The 24,022-nt window shown below is 36.0% G+C and overlaps 1 protein-coding gene across 1 annotated transcript in view; it reads left to right on the top strand.

Moving 5' to 3' along the window:
* Window positions 1-22,214, top strand: part of FGF10 (fibroblast growth factor 10) — a 98,213-nt gene extending 75,999 nt beyond the window's left edge. The window contains exons 2-3 of the mRNA XM_061393582.1: window positions 14,314-14,417; window positions 19,279-22,214. Coding sequence (XP_061249566.1) covers window positions 14,314-14,417; window positions 19,279-19,476 — 302 coding nt within the window. The 3' untranslated portion in view covers window positions 19,477-22,214. The remainder of the gene's footprint in view (window positions 1-14,313; window positions 14,418-19,278) is intronic.
* The last annotated feature ends 1,808 nt before the right edge of the window (window positions 22,215-24,022 follow it).

Consider the following 24,022-nt stretch of genomic DNA (forward strand, 5'->3'; position numbering starts at 1 on the left):
CTCTTTCTTCACCATAGTTCTCATCTGCATACTGAACTTCTTGACATGCCCAGTCCTTGTATCAAAATGCATAAAGAAATAAGTTCAGTTCCATGGTGACTGTAACCTATCCATACGTGAAAATTTCCCAAGAGAGTTCTAATCCTGAGTTCCATTTCCATGTTCTGTCATAGTTTAATCAAAATTTTCAAGATTTAAGGGCATGGCTAGCTTTTAGCTTTTTGAAATTTAAAAAATTGTTTTTCTAACTGGTTTATTTATATAAGATAGATATACATTTCTATTCATTTATCTGCTAAATAACAGTTACTATGAAATATATATCATCTCATGGCACTTGAATTTCTGAGTCTGTTTTGGTAAAATACAGAAGCATCAAATATATGCCCTCATAAATCACGACTCTAAATTTGACATCTATTTGGACATGATTTATAAAAATTCTTATATGAAAACAAATAAACAAGGTTTACTTTGAATTTTTCCCAAGAATAATATGCAGTGAAATATTTCAGTGTTTGTACTAAATCAAATTATATTACAATTATGTTATTTTTCTGACCTTCTTAAATTAGTGGGAGAAGAAACATTTACAATAGAATTTAAATGGTATGAAAGTGTTGAATGTTGATCATTCTTTATAGATGTTTCCAGTAATTTATTATCCTGTCTTGCTTAAATAACAGTCAGCCACTTTATCTAAATGTGTTTTGCCAATCTGATGACAATTTGACTCATTATTTTAAAATATGTATTGTCTTTTTGAGCTTCTGTGTCTCTCTACCTATATCCATGCACTAAAATTTTACTCACCACAAATTTTATAAATTATTTTATTTCTGTTGAATTTAATAATTATTTGACAAAACAAGTTAGTCAGAATTGAGCAAATCCATTCAAATGCTTCTTTGCAATTGAGTATATGAATTAAATAACATCATGAGTCTTTATTTTGGGGGAAATGCTTTCAGATTTCAACAAATAAACATCAAGTAGAAACAGTTCTTCAAACTACAATATATTGAATTTTATCTAGCTGAACTGAAGGATACTACAAAGAAGGTTTTTTTTTAAAAAAATGTACCCCTAATTTATTTTTTTCAAGTTTTGGCCACACCTTGCAGCATGTGGAATCTTAGTTCCCTGACCAAAGATAGAACGCATCCCCCCTGCATTGGCAATGCAGAGTCTTAACCATTGGACCACCAGGGAAGTCCCTACAAAGAAATTTAAGTTAACTTTTATTTGAATATTTTTTCCAATTTTTTAAAGATTTTAACAATTTGGGATAAAATTTAATTGAATAAAATGAGCTACTTGCAATTAGCATGGTTTGGATATGTATTTTAATGCAAGATATACAAAATCAAGTCAGTACAATAATTTTAATTCAGTGGTTTTTCTCTATTAACTTTTGGTTTTGATTTTCTCTCTTTTTTTGTCTCCTGTAATCTGGATACAAGAAAGCATATCTTATATGCATGAAAACTTAAGTACTTATAAGCTATCATCTGCGCTTAAATACCAAACATTCAGTGTGCTTCATTCAGAACAGTTTATGTGCATCAAGATGATTATGAAAGAACACTTGTCTGAAATGCATATATATTATACATACACACATTATATATTAGTTCACTTATTTGCCTCTCGACATTTTTTAAAACTCTCTTACAAGGTCCTGCTGATTATTTGGGACCAGCACCTACATTTAATGTTCTCTTATCTGACAATTTTCACTTTCAAACTTGGATCAGATAGTGTTTTCATTTAAAGGGTGTGTGTTCCTTCTCAAAAGTATACTATTTTAAACCAATTTAAGCGTTGGTTTTAAAATAAGATGGATATTAAGATAATCCCTGGTCTTTGTCAACCATGGGGAAACATAAATCATGTGTCAGGTAAAATTTATCCTGTCTAGTGATACCTGTATAGATAGTCTGTTCACTTAAGACAGTGAAACAATAAAAGTAGAGTTTAAAAAACCTTACATAATATTTCATTTTCCATGTATAAATACAAAGAATAAGAAAGGATATATGTTGGGTTCTAATATCAATTATCAAATGCATCTCACTAAAGGAGTAATAATCTACTCCTCAACATGGTTAAGGTATATCTGTTCTTAAAACATCTCTTCCTAGTCCAATGTTGCTTTTCCCATGTTCTGTCTGACTTTTATGCTCATTTTTATTTTTATACTGTCTCCAAATACTCTTTTTAAGTACCAAGGAAATCCCTTATATTGATTTCTATGAAAGTATTCCTTCCAATGCAGTCTGCAAAATACTGGCTGTGTGCATTACTAGTGACTGGAAATGAATGTGCGACGCTGTCTTCCTCTATTTCCAACCTGAGAGAAACCTGTTTTCAGGGCATTTTCATTAACTTTGGAGATAAAATCACTTCTACCTTAGTACATGGAGAAGGAATTAGCAACCCACTCCAGTATTCTTGCCTGGAGAACCCCATGGACAGAGGAGCCTGGCAGGCTGCAGTCCATGGGGTCGCAAGAGTCACACACGACTTGACGACTAAACCACCACCGCCACCACCTTAGTGTATGACCAAAATAAATCAGTCATTTTGGTTAAAGTCCAGAGAACCATGACCTTTCCTGAGTATCTTGATTAAACTTTCCCTTTTAAGCAGAAGCCAGAATTCTTTATTGCAATATGATGAGTTACAGATATGCATAATTTTATATATGACAAATGAATCAACGTTTTAATTTGACAAGTATATATAAATAGCTAAAATGTTTTTTGCATACTCAAATAAAAATGTACATACTAAATAGTCATGTTTGTATTTCTTAGTATTATAACTATCCACTATCTAAGTAACTATGGGAGGAATCTTTGAAAGAATAAAGAAACATTATATGCTATTCCATATCATGCAAAAGCTTTATTAGTTTACAAAATACATGTTCAAAGTGAGCCATGAGCTTGAACTCTAAAACTTGTTGTACAGTAAGTAGCTTAAGCTACTCAGGGCTATTTATTCTTAGCTAATTTGTGAACACTTCAATGTATCAAGTAAGACTATTTCTTACTAGAAATCCAACATTAAGATGTGCTCTACTAACCATTTTATTCTTTTTGTTAAATTGACGAAAAAAGATATTTAGATATTACATTTAGTTGTATTAAAGAAAAGTATTAAATTTAGTAAATGTGATAGACATTTTATAGGAATAACTTTAGAGTAATTATCTATATTGACATGGTGATCATTTAGCAAAATATATCATGGAACAATTCCTCTAATCATTTATGTTAGCTTTAAAATTTTTTCTTACTTTATAAATAAAATGCAGTGGTCGAGCTCAACTAGAATGAATTGTTTCTGTGTAATGACCAAGATAAATTAGTCTATAAAACATTAAGTAGATAGAAAACTTTTGCCTGGCTGCCAACAGTTTTTAAATGTTTATAGGAGCCTCATGTTGTAGTAGAAAGAACATGTACTAACTATTTATTTCAGGCTCTAAGTAATCTTTTAGAGATGCTTGGATAAGTCTTTGGATATCCCTAGGTCCCCCGGTGTCATCTATTACAGAAGGGAAAGAGATAAACCAGACAATCTCTAGATTTCATCAAACTCTTCTCTGACTCTACAATTTACTAAGACCTAGCTTTTTCTTAAGCCTTAAATGACCTGAACTTTCCTCACAAAAATAAATGACATGAAGCTTTCTTATTTAGTAATTTTAGCCAATTTTGAGGCTTTAAAATCTTTAATCAGAAGTTTTGTTTGAACCAAAAATATTTCTCAAAATAATCTATGATGATTCATCTGGGAGGTAGGAGAAGGGAATATCACATTTGATATGTTTACCAAAGCCTCCTTATTGTAATAGATCTGATTTAGGGAGTTGGATGGCCTTTTATAGTACATAACATGTTTCTAGTATTATTTTGCATTGTCTGTAGATTTATCCAGCAGCAGTAAGATTGCAGTGATTGTCCTTTATTTTCATATGGTTGGTATTTAGGCCAACATTTATGCACAGAATGAAAGACTTTCCTTCCCTCTATGCTCAGTGAAGAGACATAAACCACATGAGGTTTCCCTCAGGCTTTTCCCCAAAATGTGAAATGTAGGAGACATGATAGAGTAGGGCCAAAGTAGGATGTGATTGGATGCCCAGGCAAGAAATCAGGAATTCTGACACTTTAGAGTTTTTTTTTTGAAGAATTAGTTTACGAAAGGAAATGGGGAAAAAAGAAAAAATAAATATATAGCTTTATAAAACTTTATATATATTTTCTGACAGAGAAATAAAGTTTACCTTTCAAAAAGAAATATTTTCCATATTTACTCTTTGCCTTATTATGGCCTTATTACCTACCAATCAAATGAATTGTGCTAGATTTTCCTGAGAGTATCTTCAGCCTCCCTTTCTAAACTCTTTCTGTTTTATGCCATTTCCCACCGTTTATTCCATTGTAAAATGGGATCCAATGTCAATTATCTTGGGTCACAGCAAATGATTCAAACATGTATCTCCAGTGTTCTTTTTCCAGGATTACCGGCAGTTGGAAGTAGAGCAAGGGGCACACAAAGTTTTCTAGGTCTTTATTTCATGCAAAATTAGACTTACTATTTTTTCTCATATTGCAAATTAGTTTAATTTATATCAGTACTTACTATGGACAACACTCAGGAATTTCAAATAAATTCTTATCCTTAGAAACATGTAATTTATCTCGTTATAGATCTGCCCTAAGAACACAGAAGGTAATATCTGAAAACACAAAATATTAATAATTATCTATGTCCTGATACAATTCAATAAAGTTAAAAGAACAGCCAAAAACACTCTGCTAGTGAGGCAAAAACGTAAAAAATTTTAAGTTTACTAAGTCTATTGATCTAGCACAGTGTCACGAAGAGCCACATTAGATGGTCATCTGCAAATATTTATTGACTTATGATCAATATGGAAAACTTCAGAGTCATGTTTCATTTGTAATACAAATACCATAATGAAATGAATCTTTAACACACTTTAACATTTATTTATAACTAGGGAATAAAGTCTCTAGATTATATTATTTCTGATACTTTTAATGTTAGGTCAGTGACAGTGGTTAAATTACAGCATATGTCAATTAAAATATAGCTTTAAATTGACAGATGTTTTAGAATTTGCCACCATACTCATCAATCAGACCAAGCTATTCACTGAGTTTAGCCTCTGACTTGAAGTACCAGGTGAGAATGTAAAAGGTCATTGTGTGTTGCAGTAAATTGGCAAAGGTATATCTCATTGTATTATATAGGGATGGTAAGGATTTTCTGCTAATGTAGGTCCTGTTTCTGTCTGCAATTCTAAAAGAATGTCAAGGGTATCTGAAAGAACTGTGGCTGATAGAGAAACTAAATATCTTTATTGCATCATGCTGACAAGGCAGCCACAGTCTATAATAGTACAAGGTGGACCAGCTTTAGATCAATGAGCAGCCCACTCTGGTATCATCCCTTTAAAGGTAGTGAGATTATTCTAGAGGGTGGGAGATCAAGGGGACCCCTGCAGATCTGTAACAATTTCATGGCCATCAGCATAATTTTAAGGGAACAATACAATCATTTAATTCTTAAAGTGTCCAATGTCAACACAATTACCCTATGAAAATGCCTATAAAATACTTCTTTAGGAATAGTTGAAGGCACTTAAGTTTCCACCAGCATTCCATACCCTTATTGAGAAGAAGAAAACAAAGATTCTGCTAATAACGTTATTATAAGTAAAAAAACTGACCACAGACAACAGTATACTATATTTGTTTGTAAACTCTGAATCCACATTATCTCACTTATGCAGACATTGAATCCCACACCTATAAAAACAAGCAAAAGAAAAACTCAGTACTTCTTTCCACATTCTTTAACAATTTGCTTTGATGTTAAGTTGTTACCATTATTTTACAATTTTGTTTCTCTGCATGTGTCTCTATCAATGCTTTTTTTTTTTTAATACCAGAGTCCTGCTCTGTCTCTGAATGTAGTATATAGAACACGGTGTGGTCCTGGGACCAGCAAAATCAACACTGCCTGAGAAATTGCTAGAAATTTAACTTTTCTGGTCCTACCCCAGATCTACCAAATCAAAAGTCCAAAACATCTGTGTTTAAACAAGACTTGCAAATGATTCTGGTGCATATCCTCAAGTTTTAGAACTACAGGTATAGAAAACTAGTTGCCTTGGCACCATTCTGACTCAGCAGACAGTAAATATCTATCCAGTGTTCACTGCCTGGCGTGGCACTAGTGGTAAAGAACCTGCCTGCCAATGCAAGAGACATAAGAGACACGGGTTCAATCCCTGGGTCAGAAAGATCGCCTGGAGAAGGGCATGGCAACCCACTCCAATATTCTTGCGTGGAGAATCCCATGGAAGAGGAGGCTGGCAGGCTACAGTCCACAGGGTCTCAAAGAATCAGACAGGACTGAGCACATATGCATACGCACATACACACAATCTCCATATATGAAGGAAATGAAAGAACATGAAGATACAGGGGCCAAGTTTTTTTTCTAATAAAGTTATCAAGAAAATTATTCTATATGGAAGTGAATCGCTTTGTGCAGACTAAATGGTATGCTTGTCTAAAATACTTTTGAAATCTAATAATCAAGTGTTTGCTAGAATATGGAGAAAAGTATCTAAATAGATAAAACAACCTTTATTGTTGACTTTGTTATAATTTGCTTAAAAGTAATATTAAACATTTATATTTTATAATTTGCCAACTTTTCCTTTGAAGCATACATTTTGGCACATCCTCTAACTTTTATTTTCATTTTATTTGGATATGGAATTACTAATTCATCTCAAGATTTTACAAAGATTACTGTCAAAGAAAAAATATATTTAATAAATACCCAGTTTTTCTCTACTCAGCCAGTACTGGACTAACCACTTATGATTTATTTGTTCATTCAATAAATACATATTGAACATATATTATGAACTGTATACTTTTCTAATAATTTTTTTTAAAAAGATCACTATGACTGCTATAATTCTTTGAGTAAGATACACAATTAAGGAGATAGACCCAGAGTGATCCCTAAACTGAATACCATATTTTTAGCCAGTTAGGCCCATGCTATTGGGTATGGCCCATAATCTCAGATATATACTGTATAAATGTGATACCAAGCCAAAGAGGTCTGTAAGTCTTTCTGTAGTAGGATATAATAGATCTGTCTGGGCCACTGAACAATTCATGGGAAAGAAAGAGACAGTTTAGAGAGGATGGGATTTGTGTAACATACTAATCATGACATGTTTCAGCACACTGACTAAAGCTGTCAAAGTACATATACAGCATTATGATCTATTTTGTGTTAAAATGTTTAGAAAAAAATTATACATGACTAATTCTGAATTCATAAGTCTCTGACATTTATTGAGCTGCTTCCACGTTTCACAAATCATTTTTTGAAAAGTCCTTCCTCATCTAGGAGAGCATCACTTCTACTCAAGCAGAACCCTTACATGTACTGAGTGTCCCCCACAAAGTGCAATCAGTGGGGAGAGCCCACAGAGGCTCCAGCACACACTGAGCTCTTTCCGTTCCTCCATGCCTTTCATCACTCATTCACTTTTCTCCCCCTAAAATGTTCCCCTCAACTTCTCAGTTCCCACCTATTAAAATCCTACCCACTGAAAGGTTCATCTCAAATACCAACCATCTTCTTCAGGATGACTTCTTTATTAAAAACCATGGCAGCATATTTTATCTCTAATAGATCACTTAACATATTTACTTTGTGTTGTAATTACTTAAATTTTTCCTGTCTTTATCCTAACCAGTTTTTAAACTCCTTGCAGGTAAAGATTGTGTCTCATCTGTCTTTTCATCCTCCATAGTGACAGCTATCACAAGCCCTGAACATGGATGGTTACTTAGTACATGCTAGCAGAGGATAAGATGGTTGGATGGCATCACCAACTCAATGGACATGAGTTTGAGCAAGCTCCAGGAGTTAGTGATGGACTCAGAAGCCTGGCATATTACAGTCCATGGGGTTGCAAAGACTCGGACAGGACTGAGAGGCTGAACAGAACTGAACATTCTATCGGAATTAATTTACTCAAATAATCTCCAGGAGTGATTTAAATATGCAAGTTCTGTCTGTCCAGGAGAGGATAATCAGATTTTGCATCCATTTTTTGCATTTCACTTCCCCCTTGTATATATCCATTCTGTTATTAATAAATCACTTTTACATTCCTTTTCCTGTTATATCAATGAAAAGTTATTTAAAGAGAAAGTTACCATCTACGCCAATAGCTTGTTTATTATCATGGACCAAAAAGAGTAGTCTTGGTCCAGTGTAATTGCTGGAGGAAAAAACAGGTTAGATGCTTCATTTCTGGAGATGGATGAGAGACAGAAACTGGGAATAATGTTTCTGAATGGCTGCATCCTGAGATGGACAACTCAGTGACTCATCAAAGCATAATTCTTGCCCTACGAAGATGACACCATCCTTATGGCAGAAAGTGAAGAGGAACTAAAAAGCCTCTTGATGAAAGTGAAAGTGGAGAGTGAAAAAGTTGGCTTAAAGCTCAACATTCAGAAAATAAAGATCATGCTATCCGGCCCCATCACTTCATGGGAAATAGGTGAACAAACAGTGGAAACAGTGTCAGACTTTATTTTCTTGGGCTCCAAAATCACTGCAGATGGTGACTGCAGCCATGAAATTAAAAGACGCTTACTCCTTGGAAGGAAAGTTATGACCAGCCTAGATAGCATATTCAAAAGCAGAGACATTACTTTGACAACAAAGGTTCGTCTAGTCAAGGCTATGGTTTTTCCAGTGGTCATGTATGGATGTGAGAGTTGGACTGTGAAGAAGGCTGAGCACCAAAGAATTGATGCTTTTGAACTGTGGTGTTGGAGAAGACGCTTGAGAGTCCCTTGGACTGCAAGGAGATCCAACCAGTCCATTCTGAAGGAGATCAGCCCTGGGAGTTCTTTAGAAGGAATGATGCTAAAGCTGAAACTCCAGTACTTTGGCCACCTCATGCAAAGAGTTGACTCATTGGAAAAGACTCTGATGCTGGGAGGGATTGGGGGCAGGAGGAGAAGAGGATGACAGAGGATGAGATGGCTGGATGGCATCACTGACTCAATGGATGTGAGTCTGGGTGAACTGCGGGAGTTGGTGATGGACAGGGAGGCCTGGCCTGCTGCGATTCAGGGGGTCTCAAAGAGTCGGACACGACTGAGCGACTGAACTGAACTGAACTGAACAGTTAAAAAAAACACTGATTTACATGAAATTATGATTCCAGATTATTTCCATTTGGAGTTCATCAGTTTTCAAAATCCTCCCCATTACTACAGTGATGCTGCTTCATTAGGTAGAATTTACCAATTAATAGGAGTTAATTTTTTTGTCACAATAACTCTTATTAGATTATCAAACTTTATTAAGATTTCACATATCACTCAAAATAAATCATATGTTGCTATTATTAAAGGAATTTGCTTTAAAATTAGCTTTTTCTAATATATTCTTTAAACTGTTACACATTTTAGATAAAATATTTCCTATTTGCCAGAATCCTTAGTGTCAGTAGAAGATGGTTGATACCTTGACTCTGACAACTCCCCACCCTTACTTCTTACAACTTCCTGCCTTGTTTCTCACTTTCCCCTAGGAGGCTGTCCAATTGGCATTCAATTTTGCATTAAAGCATACACCTGTAGAACTATAAGTTATTAATGCAACAACTCTGAAACATACTTTCCAAAAGTATTTTGTAGGCAAACTTGATCATCCTTAACAAAGAGCAGAGAACATGGGAGAGATTCTGTCTTAAAAAATAGACAAGTCCTTTAGACTTGAAAGTTTAGAAAGTCACTCGCACATTCAAAGAAATTCGTAACAAGTCATTGTCCTTTAAGCACAAACTGGAATCAAGATTTCCAGGAGAAATATCAATAACCTCAGATATGCAGATGACACCACCCTGATGGCAGAAAGTGAAGAAGAACTAAAGAGCCTCTTGATGAAAGTGAAAGAGAGTGAAAAAATTGACTTAAAGCTCAACATTCAGAAAACTAAGATCATGGTATCTGGTCCCATCACTTCACGGCAAATAGATGGGGAAGCAATGATAACAGTGACAGAATTTATTTTCGAGGACTCCAAAATCACTGCAGATGGTGATTGCAGCCATGAAATTAAGACACTTACTCCTTGGAAGGAAAGTTATGACCAACCTAGATAGCATATTGAAAAGCAGAGACATTACTTTGCCAACAAAAGTCCGCTAGTCAAGACTATGGTTTTTCCAGTAGTCATGTATGGATGTGAGAGTTGGACTATAAAAGGAAGCTGAGCACCAAAGAATTGAAGCTTTTGAACTGTGGTGTTGGAGAAGACGCTTGAGAGTCCCTTGGCCTTCAAGAAGATCCAACCAGTCCATCCTAAAGGAGATCAGTCCTGAATATTCATTGGAAGGACAGATGCTGAAGCTGAAGCTCCAATACTTTGGCCACCTGATGCGAAGAACTGGCACATTTGAAAAGACCCTGATGCTGGGAAAGATTGAAGGTGGGAGTAGAAGGGGATGACAGAGGATGAGATGGTTGGATGGCATCACCAACTCAATGGACATGAGTTTGAGTAAACTCCAGGAATTGGTGATAGACAGGGAAGCTTGGCATGCTGCAGTCCATGGGGTCACAAAGAGTTGAACATGACTGAGCAGTGAACTGAACTGAACTGTCCTTTACCCACAAAATTATTGAATTCTGACTTACTGATATATGATGTATATAAAAGTTTATTTTCAGAACTCAAAAGAACTTAAATCATCCAGGTCTTCCTCTTTGTATTTTGAAGCATACTGAAGCTTTTCAAGCTTGCCCTAACTGATTATAGAGTAAGAAAAATGGTTAACTGATTGATGAATTCTTTGAATATTGTGTTCCTATTTTGTGCAAAACAGAAAGAAACCCAAGAGTTTCTGAGCATAAATACAATCTACCATGTGCAGTGCACTCTCAGAAATAATCAATCGAGGATTTGCCAATATTTATTTCACCAAAACATTTTTGCTTCTGCCAACTCAGTCCATTCAGTCAGTTCAGTTCAGTTCAGTCACTCAGTCGTGTCCGACTCTTTGCAACCCCATGAGTCGCAGCACACCAGGCCTCCCTGTCCATCACCAATTCCCAGAGTTCACCCAGACCCAGTCCATCAAGTGAGTGATGCCATCCAGCCATCTCATCCTCTGTCATCCCCTTCTCCTCCTGCCCCCAATCCCTCCCAGCGTCAGAGTCTTTTCCAGTCAGTCAACTCTTCGCGTGAGGTGGCCAAAGTACTGGAGTTTCAGCTTTAGCATCATTCCTTCCAAAGAACTCCCAGGGCTGATCTCCTTCAGAATGGACTGGTTGGATCTCCTTGCAGTCCAAGGGTTCTCCAACACCACAGTTCAAAAGCATCAATTCTTCGGTGCTCAGCCTTCTTCACAGTCCAACTCTCACATCCATACATGACCACTGGAAAAACCATAGCCTTGACTAGACGGACCTTTGTTGTCAAAGTAATGTCTCTGCTTTTGAATATGCTATCTAGGTTGGTCATAACTTTTCTTCCAAGGCGTAAGCGTCTTTTAATTTCATGGCTGGAGTCACCATCTGCAGTAATTCTACTTGTTCTCATTTAAAAATCTGTAATTCTTTGCTGAAATCAACCTTTTTCATTCTAACAATTTCCAGTTAAAAAGCATACATAGGGCTTATCATATAATTTACTGATAGTATTTACTTGCCTTTTTTGGCAGGTAAAACAAATATCAGCCTAAATATTTGCCGCAGATTCCTATCATTGCCTTGTTTTATACCCTCTGCTTATGACATAAATAAAGCACATTAGATTTCCTTCCCTGAGACTCAGACATCATCATCCATGGCATGCCAAATCCTTGGGAGGAAAAGCACATTATTAAGTTGTTAAAGACTATTATCTTGATGAGTCATTTTGTCAGTTGGTTTTCCAGCAGAATTCCCTTGTGGAAACAGGAAAGAAGCAAGAAATATGATGGAGAGGCAACACAGTCAGAGACAGAGACGAAAACAATCTGAAAGTGAGAGGAGATAGGTACTGGGTCCCTCATAATTGACCTATGTCACTTACTCACCTTGTATGTAAGTTATAAAACCTCAGTATCATCATCCAGTTTTTCATCTGTAATTGAGAATAATCCAACCTCCTTAGATGACCATTGTGAAAATTAAAGAAATAAAGTAAAAAAAAAAAAAAGTACTTTTTAACATGTGCAAATAAATGTGTTTGTCCCTTGAAGACAACTACTAGCATAAGGAATGGGATATCAAAAATACAGATACTGATTTAATATCTTGTAATAACCTCTAATGGAAAAGAAACTGAAAGACACACATGTACATGTGTAGTTATTTTCTTCTCCAGGGGATCTTCCCAAACCTGGGTTTGCTGCATTGCAGGCAGATTCTTTACTGTCTGAGCTACCAGGGAAGCCCAAAATAACCTATAATGGAAAAGAATCTGAAACACATACACACACATATATGCATATATGTTGTTGCTGTTCAGTTGCTAAGTTGGATCTGACTCTTTGCAACACCATATGTATATGAATTGCTTTGCTGAATACTTGAACATAACATGACATTGTAAATCAACTACACTTCAATAAAGCAAAACAGAACAAAAGTACAGATACTGTCTCCCTCACTCTTCACACTCTTTCCTTGTTTGAGCTTGCCAAAAGAGATCTGTCTTACTCTATTAATGAGGAGGTGTGCTGTGTTAGGTCACAGGCTTCCTATAGGATATAAGAACAGAATGGTCTACGGCATGTAGTCTGGCCCAAGTCTCTCTAGTGATGTCAGCTTTGCTCTGGGGCATGAAAGCCCTTCTACTGGCCATAACATGGCTTGTCAGCATGTGAAGAAAGAAAAAAAGGTGTCTGTGTCTAAAGGACACTCTCTCTTTTTGGGAAAAGTATAAGCACACAATATGCTGACCACATTTAGGATGGTGTTTCTAATGATAGGAAGTACAGGATAAATGCTAACTTGTATCAGCTTTCTGATTTTATAGGCTAAGCCAGTGGGAATTTGTGTGTCTTATTCAGAATTTACATAGCCTGTTGAAGAAGTTTCAAACTCTGTGACTGTTAGAGGAAAACTTTCCTCTCATAATAATTAAGAAAGCACTGAGCTCTAGGCAATTTCTAATTGTTTTATATGTACTCTCATTTAATCCTCATAAAACTAGAAAGGAGGTACTAATATGCTGCTCATTTTACAAATGGAATTGAGACATAGGCAGTTGAGTGACTTCTCCTGTGGCCATTCACTGATGAGTGCAAAGCCAGGGTTCAAATGCAGTCTGGACTCAGAGGCCTTTGCTAATCACAGTGTACTTCTCTTCCCTGAGACAGCTTTCCCAAGAGTTCAAAAAGAAGAAGAAGCAGGTATAGTACCTGGGGTCTCTTTACCTAAGCTAGGGTGGCATTTTAAGTAGATAGTTTACCTACCAACTTTTCAGAGGAAATTATCTTTAGATGCACTAACCAAAATTTGTGTATTAGGAGAAAAGATCTCTTATCTGTCAGTTCCCAGTTCCTTTAGTTTTTCATTCTTTCTAAGAAAAAAAGAAACTAAAGCTTTCAAAAGTATTGATGGATACTCTCCCAACCTAGACTAGCAATTCTGTTATTTTAAAGACAATGTGGACATTGGGATTAGTCTCTCTGTATTTTAGAATGTCAGTACATTTGCCAAAAATAAATTTATCAGTTAAATGCAGCCAAGAGATTTAGTTTATCTGAGTCCTACAAAGAAGAAATAGCTTACCAGTGTTTTTACAGATTGAAGTAAATCTGACATATTATTGACATATGCTATAGATTTAGTTTAATACCATAGTACAGATGTGTGCTCTGATAATTTTTTTGTAAAATCTAGGCTAAGATGAGTAGAGTTGTTTCAATATTTATAGGGTTGAAAATGCAGAGTTAGCAAAGGAAGTATTTTAATTAAAACAATATTTCCCGTCTATGCTCAGAGTAAAATGCAGGGGAATTCATTTAAAGACTATTTTTTTCCTCATATAGTGACTGTGTTTTAGGCACAGTGAAAAAGGTGTGTTTCCCACCCCACCCCACCCCCATCTTTTTGATTTTGCAACCATTAAAAATGAACAATAGCTTCTTCTGACCTTTATTTCTTTCAATTAAGTATATGTGACTCTTTAAGTTCAGCCTTTTTAAATTGTATGTTTTAGGTATCCTGGAGATAACTTCAGTGGAAATCGGAGTTGTTGCTGTGAAAGCCATTAACAGCAACTATTATTTAGCCATGAACAAGAAGGGGAAACTCTATGGCTCGGTAAGTATTCTGCTTTTAATTGAAAAATCCAGTTCAGTAAATTATTACCATAGTTTTGCAATGTTTCCCCAGACATTAAATAGCTTTGTTATCATTCTGTTGCTAGTAAATAGAACCACAAAGGGCTAGTCACCAAGAGTTTCAAGGGCGGGCAAGGCAGCTCTTTCAACTCTATAATCTCCTCTGTGGTTCACTCATTAGTCTACCACACAGGCTGGCACTCATATCAGTCAAAGATTTGAATGCTAATATTCTGAATGTTCTGAGCTAACCAGTCAGACTCTCACGGAAGCATTTGGCCAAATTGCCGTGGTTGCTGCGGACAACTTGAAGAATCATTGAAAATAAAGATCTTGGATTGAGCAGAAACCCACATGCTATGTATGTTTGTGTATTATAGCAAGAGATAAAATAGCAGCATAAGTGTTTTGTATTCTGTTAAAATCTGAAATGGAAAGACACATCAAGAAATTCATAATTTTCTGTGCTGTTAATCAACTTCAGAATTTTATTTATCTGAACAATAATTATTAATTCACTGATGGAGCTATTACCCAGCCAGTGCTTTGGGTACATACACCCTCTGTGGTCCATAGCAAGTATCAGGGAATATCACTTTAAAATGTGTAAATAAACTTATTTTGTTGATTAGTATTAGGATTACTGCAGTGCCTGCCTAGGGCCAGCAGCTCTCAAACTTGAGTGTCAGAATCACCTGGTGGATTTGTTAAAACACTTTCCCAGATTTTCTGATTCAGTTAAGTCTGTAAGACTTTGCATTTCTAACGAGTTTCCATGTTTTATCAATTGGTACCCCCAATTTGAGAATCATTGGAAATTGGTCCTGTCATTGGTCTGGATATACAATAGCTTTGTATTTCATTCCTGTAAAACCCATTTATAATTGGAGAATCAGGCATACTTTGGGTCAATTTCTTTGATAGAGTAAATGCTTTTTGGGTGAATGGGTCAGAAAAATTTTAGTTATTTTTTTCCATTGTATGTAGCTCTACTACTGAACCTAGAAGTCTAATGGACCATTTAGTCCATTAGTCTTAAGGCTATAAGGCTTAAGTCCATAAGGCTCCATTTGGGGGTTCATAGCATAACCACTTTGGAGATATTCTTGTTTTTCTTTTCAATAAACATGCAGAGGTCCCTTTCCTCCTTAATCTACTATATCAGAATTACTGAGCAAGAGGTCCAGGTATATATTCTTTGAAGACATACTAATACACAGTCAAAACCAATGCTTTAAAGTAAAACCTAATAAAAATTTAGATTGAGAGAGACATGTAAAATTTTTAATTGCAATAAAAGATTGAAATGATTTTTAATTGATAAAGTATACTTTTAAACGGAGAAGGCAATGGCACCCCACTCCAGTACTCTTGCCTGGAAAATCTCATGGACGGAGGAGCCTGGTAGGCTGCAATCCATGGGGTCGCTAAGAGTCGGACACAACTGAGCGACTTCCCTTTCACTTTTCACTTTCATGCATTGGAGAAGGAAATGGCAACCCACTCCAGTGTTCTTGCCTGGAGAATCCCAGGGACGGGGAGCCTGGTGGGCTGCCGTCTATGGGGTCGCACAGAGTCGGACATGACTGAAGTGACTTAGCAGCAGCAGCATACTTTTAAAAAGTGACATCAAGGAAAAATGGATAACTCTCAAATGTCATAAAAATATTTAATACTTTTCCTTCCATTCCCCCACTTTTTCTTCTGTTCCAACACAGTTCATGCCCTGAGTCTATGCCTCTTCTTGAGCTCTAAGGCCTGTGACTTGTTTCATTCTCTATTTCTAACATAGATGCCCAGTTGCTTTCTATCACATCATACCATTTTAATGATCTCCAATGGCATTTATCAGATATTTCTCTCAATAATGTGCTTGTTGTTGACTGTCTTCTCAGAGTAGATTGTGAAATTTGAGAGGACAAGGTTTGCCTTGTCCCACATGATTTCTTTAGCACTTGGAACCGTACAATAAACAGATAGTACAATGCATAAACTTAACTACCTCTCCAAGTAGTTCAACTCATCACAGCTAACACACTCCACTTCTAGCCTGTCTCAGAAATGAGCTCTTTCTCTAACCATTGTGCACTGTTTTTTCTATTTTGCATTACCACCAGGAAGAGTAAAAAAAGTATGGCTTGTTCAAAACTAAATTAAAAATCTACTAAAATTCAATGTCTTATTCAGGGCAGAATAGGACTAGGAGCTACCAGAATTATTCATGAGTACACGTTCTATATAATTCTGTATGGACAGAAGAGCCTGGCAGGCGACAGTCCCTAAGGTTGCAAAGAGTCAGACATGACTGAGCAACTAACTTTCATTTTCACTTTTCATCAGGTAACAACTCTTATAATCCCTCTATATTTTTTCCAGATAATTTCCACTGATTCCATCGCCTTCTTGAAAATAGCAATTAGGTAAAAGCCCAAAGTGACTGATTAAACCAACTCTATAAATTCTATTCTCTTAAATACTTTCCTAGATTCCCTTTTGGGAAACATATATCTCCCTTATATTTTCATTATTTGCCTTCTGATCCATGTGTCAATTGTATTATATTGTATATCAAGTTTTCTCCTGACTGATGGACTTGAATAAATACTGATAGTTTATAAAACTGAATTATATAGAATAAGTGCTTATAGGGCATGGTTTAAAAACTGAAGAAATTTCCCAGGTAATCCCGAGAAAATCTAAAAATCTTTTTTAAACTATCAAAACTCTACTTTTGAGATCTTGCTCTAGCCTAGATTTTTTAAAAACCTTTAATATTTATTATTCACCTAAATGCTGTAAACAACTATAGATTCCTAGGTCTCCTCCAGAGATTCTGATAGAAAAATTTGACCAATAGTCTATTCAACAATCTAAACACCAGAGATGAGGAGTCTGATACAAGTGTAATTCACTTTCAGAAACATTTCTCAATAAATTAATTTTAAGGAAAAATAAATTTAGCATCCATTCATACTTTTTTATATATAGCTCCATTTCAAATATAAATTCTTCCATAGTCTCTAAACTATACCTTCTTTATTGAAAAAATATAATTGCTCATGTAAAAAAATCCTCTTTGCTTTTAAATCCATATAGTTTCAGACAGACTAGGATCAATTAAGAGAAAAAATAAATTAAGAATTCAGATCATCTCTAATGCATAAATTTTGGGGATGTTAAAATCATTACCTTTAATAATTTACCTTTTCTTCTTACTTTCAGCCAAATAAGTCATCACTTGAACATTACATTTAAATATTCTTTATAGAGGAGAAGCATAGAGGATAGATTCCAGAAAACAAAGCTTAAACTGATAACATTAAACTATACCTGCTCATTATGGTTCTGATAATGTTCAAAATTAGGATCTACTCTGCAGAAAACTTGAATTATTTAAATATACACATAGTCAAAATTTCTAAAAGTCCTGAAGTGAGAAATACTGAACTGCACAGTAGAGGTTTCAACTGAAAGATGCCTGTAGTCTCCATATGTATATAGATATAGATGCCCTTGGTTTCCATAGAGAAGATAGATACAGACGGAAGAAAGCCCCAGTTCCTTTTTAACTGCTTTAGTTTGGGTATAAAGGAAAAGGAATATTTCTAAAGTCAGAGTTTTGAAATTAGTAAGGTATCTCCTTTTTGCTATTCCCTCCTGAGAGAAAATCTGGATTTCTACAATCTAGATTTCTAAAATGAATGAGATATCAATCTTTGTCACTAAAGATCCCCTTAAAAAAACTGTGCCATTTGAAATGAAGCCAAAGGACTATGGCTATAAAGTGGAATTTCTCAGGGTTCAAGTCTGCAGATTTATACTATATAAGCTGTGCTGTTGTTGTTGTTGTTAAGTCGCTTCAGTCATGTCCGACTCTGTGCAACCCCATAGACAGCAGCCCACCAGGCTCCCCCGTCCCTGGGATTCTCCAGGCAAGAACACTGGAGTGGGTTGCCATTTCCTTCTCCAATGCATGAAAGTGAAAAGTGAAAGTGAAGTCACTCAGTCGTGTCTGACTCTTCGTGATCCCATGGACTGCAGCCTACCAGGCTCCTCCATCCATGGGATTTTCCAGGCAAGAGTACTGGAGTGGGGTGCCATCCCCTTCTCCGATAAGCTGTGCTAGTCACAGACTTATAGTTTCTCTGACACAGGAATTCACAAAGCAAGGTTGTCTCATGTCCTACTGTTCAACTATTCCTAAACCTCAGAGTAAAATTGGTCAAAATTCCAAGTTATGGAAAATTGTCAATAATTTACAAAATTGAGAAATCTGGTATTTGGAAAAGAGAAGGATATCCCTCACTCCCAGGGTCTCTTGTTTATCTAGAGCTATTATGGTTTTAAGATCTGCTTTCTTAACAATGTATGTATATTTATTGTGGATTTATAGGTAAATAAAATTTGCAGACTTGATAAGCCCACCTTTTCCCTGTAATTCTGTTTTTCCTATGGAACCTCAATTATTACTCTGAAAAAAAAAAGGATGATAATAACATTCTTTATTATTCGTTCATCATAAACATTGTTACTAGAATGCTTGTTTCTTAATAATCATTCTAGGCACTTAAACATGTCATACTCAAAGCACATCAGCTCCTTAAAAGGGCCCCAAATGTGGTTATGATGATCGATAAAAGTAAATCATGTGCCTTCTAATGTAGAATGTTTTGTCCTTTTGGTTCACTCTTCTGTTGGTGATGATTTGTATAAGCACACGACTTATGTCCAGATGACAAAAGCAAATAAAACCCAGCAAGTGGAGTTCTCTGGATGGTTTGTGTAAAATGGAACCAAGTGTCATCACCACAGGAATAAAGGATTTTCTTCTTCCCTTGCAGAAAGAATTTAATAATGACTGTAAGCTGAAGGAGAGGATAGAGGAAAACGGATACAATACCTATGCATCTTTTAACTGGCAGCACAATGGGAGGCAGATGTATGTGGCATTGAATGGAAAAGGAGCTCCTAGAAGAGGACAGAAAACACGAAGGAAAAACACCTCAGCTCATTTTCTTCCTATGGTGGTACACTCATAGAAGAAGGCAATGATTGCAGATGCAGTATAACCAAAGGCTCTTTATGAGGCACAGTTGGTATTCTTTATGAAGACAGTACTTCACAAGGCAAAGACACATTGCAAATGTCTGCTTGCTTGAAAGAAAGGAAGCCTTTGAAGGTTTTTGTACTCTCTGCTGACATATGATGTTCTCTTAGTTAGTTCTGTGTCCTGCCTTGTGATCACAATATAAGCAGATCAAATGGATGGAATTTATTCCCAAGTGAACAATATTGTGGCTGAGTTTTGGGGTCAAGTTTTTGTTTATGTTTTTGTTTTTATCCTCTGAGATAGAACTTAAAGGACAAGGAACAATCTGTTGAATGAATTTCGGGAAAGTTATTTATGGAATACGAACTCATATCAAAGACATTCATTGCTCATTCAAGCCTAATGATTCAATGAGCAGTAAGACATGCAAGCATTTACTGGAAAGCACTTGGGTCATATCATATGCACAACCAAAGGAGCTTTGCGCGTGACATCATGGAAGAATCGGATAGGATTAACAAATATAAACATGGTAGTGTAAAACTGTTCTAACCAAACAAATAGTAATGGTATGCTTGTGCATTCTGCCTTCATCCTTTTCTATTTCCTTCTAAGTTATTTATTTAATAGGATGTTAAATATCTTTTGGGGTTTTAAAGAGTATCCTCAGCAGCTGCTCTCTGTTTTACCTTTTCTTTTTCTTTAGCACACCACATGCATATTCATGACAAAGTGTTTTTAAAACTTGGCAAACACTTCAAGAATAGGAGATAAAATTGGGGAAAGAGTGTGAGTGCCCCACGTGCTGTCTGTTGACTTCACCTGCACTTCTGCCATAAGAACCATCAACAAGAAACATGACAATACTACGACATGGCCTGAGTGAGAGATATCCGCCATCATTTACAAACATACATCACTCCTAAGGCTTCCTTTCCTAAGCAATAGACCCAAAAACCAAATTCTTCTCTTAATCAATCAGTGAGCCTCCAAAAGTACAGTAAAAGAAAGAAAATTAATTGTCAAATGCATTTTAGTAGCATAGGCTCATTATTTACTAATGATTTCTGCCGTATGTCACAGTGGTAAATGATGAAGAGGCTGTCTGCCTATGTAAGAACACTTTACAAGTCTCACATAGTGTATCTCCCCACAGGAACTGTCAAGGAATTTGGTATGAAGTGCAACCCTCCTCCCCCACAGGGGCTTAAACTGAGCAAATATATCCTGGTATATGTGTAACTATATGCTGAAATTTGTTCAAATGGTATGATCTAGTCTTTGCAAAACCAAATAAAACTTATTTTCTGTAAATTTTAAGAGCTTTGGAAGGTTCCATAATGTAACCTTATTGAAATTCATTTTGTTAGAGCAGGTATAGAAAACAGTACAGAAAAGCATACCAGTCATCATCACATTGTATTCCACTAAATAAATACTTAAACCTTATTTGCAGTGTCTGTAGTGATTTTTAAAAGTGTAGAAAAATACTATTTGTTCTAAATACTTTAAGTGATAACTATAAGATTATACTGATACTGCAGTTTTATCTTAATATTTCTTGTTTTGAAAAGGTCTGTTTATTTTTATTATTTGACACAGTATTTTGGTACAAAGGAAAGACTTACTAAATGTGTCTTTTTACTAAAGTTTAAGCTCTAGAAAGTCTGGTGTTTTATCATCTTCTCTAATAACTTAATTGTGTCGATGCTTAACCAGCACTTCCAGTTAATCTGTTATTGAAAAATTAGCTTTATTGAGAAATTTTCCCATAAAGTAATTCCATTAAAGATCATATTTTTCTCATTCCTTAAAAAAGTTGGGATTTCAAAGGAAATGCATTTGAGGCAGAATGTTTTGGCTTATGATAAACTTGCATTTTATGGTACTTGGCTTCCAAGTTGCTTTTTGACAAATGGGATTCTAAAAATGTTTAATTTTGTGGTTGGAATCTGTATGTTGAAATTTCATTGGTAACTGAGTCTGAACGCTATACTGTAATGCATTCCTATGAGAACTAGATTATCTTTGTTGTTTTATTTTAAAATAATAATTGCACCTGACACATGAACATGGACCACCCGCAACCAAAATTAAATGTTTGGTGAGACAAATACAGTATTAGATGACCATGGTAACAGCACATAGGGTGCACACTGGATTCGTATTTCACATAGCCATTCAGATTACCAAGAGACTGTGTGTAAACAGTCATCATCCTAGTACTCAAAACACTGAAACAGCTTCTAGCAAAATGTATCAAAGCTTGCAGAAGCCAAAAATAGAAAACATCTCCTTTACCTCTCCCCTGTCTCACCCCCAGAATAAACACATGGACAGAAAAAAAGATAGAAACAGTTTAGTAAAGAGTAATTAGATTCTCCTGCATTTAAAATGGCATCTTTGCTTGATCTTGAGATAGAAATCTGGTCCCCCCCTTGCAGCTGGATTGTGCTACTGAAGGAAAAGCAGCTCCAGTCCTGAATGTTGTTGTTTTTTTTTTTAATCATAATTTTGGTAGCTCTGCCTCTGTAGGAAGTGTGAGCCCTGGCTACAATGTCAGGGTGCATCAGCCACAAATGTGTATCCATCTGAATGTTGATTTCAAGGAGACTCCTCATAAAGATATAGATTCCCTCCCTCCTCCTACCTCCCAAAAGGCTGAACAGTGTATAGTATGTTACATTTAAATAAATCAATAAAAATACTGGGTAAAGAAAATAAAAATATTGTCCTTGTTTGTTTTATTAGCCTAAGACTATACCTGGTAATTAAGAGAGACGCTCACGTGTTGTGTGCTAGGCAGGATGTGGTTAAATGCCCCACAGCCCCAAACAACAACAGAAAAAAAGTCACTTAAACATTTGTAAGGTTTCTTTAATGCTTTACACGTGTGAGTCAGCTATCCTTACTCTAATAACAACCAAATGCTTTTTGATTTTTTCTAAGTATTCAGGTCCACCTAGTTTACACAGTGGATAAAGAAGGATGAATTGAAAACAAGGATGGCTTGTGAAACAATGAAAGACTTTTGGAGGAAAGCCAGGAGCCTGCAAAATCTGATTTCAAGGGGATGGAATAAGCCAATGAGTTTGATTTGAAAACTAGAGAGAGAAAAATACATAATATTGCAAGTTGGGGCCAGGATCCAAGCAAGGGTGTGTGTGTGTGTGTGTGTGTGCGCGTGCGCACACGCGTGTTAGTCTCTCAATTGTGTCTGACTTTTTGTGACTCCATGGACTGTAGCTCACCAGGCTCCTCTGTCCATGGAATTCTCCAGGCAAGTGGAGTGGATTGCCATTCCCTTTTTCAGGATATCCTTCTGATCCAGGAATGGAACCCTGATCTCCCACATTGCCCACAGATTCTTTACCATTTGAGCCACCAGGGAAGCTCCAAGCAAGGTTATGGACACCATTTAAATATATCATCACTAATATACACAGTTTATAATTTGGATGTTTCTTTATTCAGGTTTTATGATCATTCAGCAAAAATTGAAATTGCCTTTGCCTTATCTAAGAAGATTTTAGCTTATCTAAGCTTTGTTTAAAAAAAGTTATTTGTAGAAGTCATGAAATATTTGAGGAGATACCTAGAGTATTAGAATAGTAAAACATTTACATGAAAACAAGTATCCTGTTGATTAAGGATTCTTGTCAGTTTCACTAGACAAGACTGTTTTTAACTTAAAGTAAGATTTAAGGGGGGAAAGAAGATATTTTGAAAAGATACTGGAAACAAAAGGGCAATTTTGTTCCACCAGAACTGAGAGATGAAGCAACTAAAGTCCTCTTCCTCCTAGGCACGCATTTCCTCTTACCTCTGATTGGCTTTATTTGCTTGACTGCTGCCTGTCTCCATTTTATTTCTTTCTAATTGTAAAGGCCCCAAATCTCAAATCTCTTTTTCTCAAGATTCCAAAATGGAAGCATCCAAGGTATGCCAAGTTTGGGTGAGGTACTAACCTTTAAAGCAATCAGTAGGACAAGGCATATGGGCACTATGATTGGTCAAGCTTTAGTCACATGTCCCAGAGTTCCATGGTGTGGATTTTGGCAGTCCACACTACTGGAACTGGTGAAAAATGGTGTACCAAAAAAAGGTGGTGCTGGGCACATACAAAATCAAAAACAATTCTTAGCTACATCTATCTAAATGAGACTACTGACTTAATCTTGCATGTTTGCTAATGCTAACTAGGCTTCATCCTTTCCTTCAAATCAGAGAGCTCAAGATTTTTAAAGGCATTTTTTTAAAGGGAGAAATAGCATTTTTTTTTTGTTTCTGTATCAAAGCCAATAATAGGATCCTGAATACAGGCATGCTCACTATAATTCTGCAACTGGTCATTGAGTGAGATGAATGCAAGTTTCAGTTCAGTTCAGTTCAGTCGCTCAGTCGTGTCCGACTTTGCAACCTCATGAATCGCAGCAGGCTAGGCCTCCCTGTCCATCACCAACTCCCGGAGTTCACTCAGCCTCACGTCCATCGAGTCAGTGATGCCATCCAGCCATCTCATCCTCTGTCGTCCC

This window comes from Bos javanicus, chromosome 20, assembly GCF_032452875.1.
Source record: "Bos javanicus breed banteng chromosome 20, ARS-OSU_banteng_1.0, whole genome shotgun sequence".
In the NCBI taxonomy this organism is placed as follows: domain Eukaryota; kingdom Metazoa; phylum Chordata; class Mammalia; order Artiodactyla; family Bovidae; genus Bos; species Bos javanicus.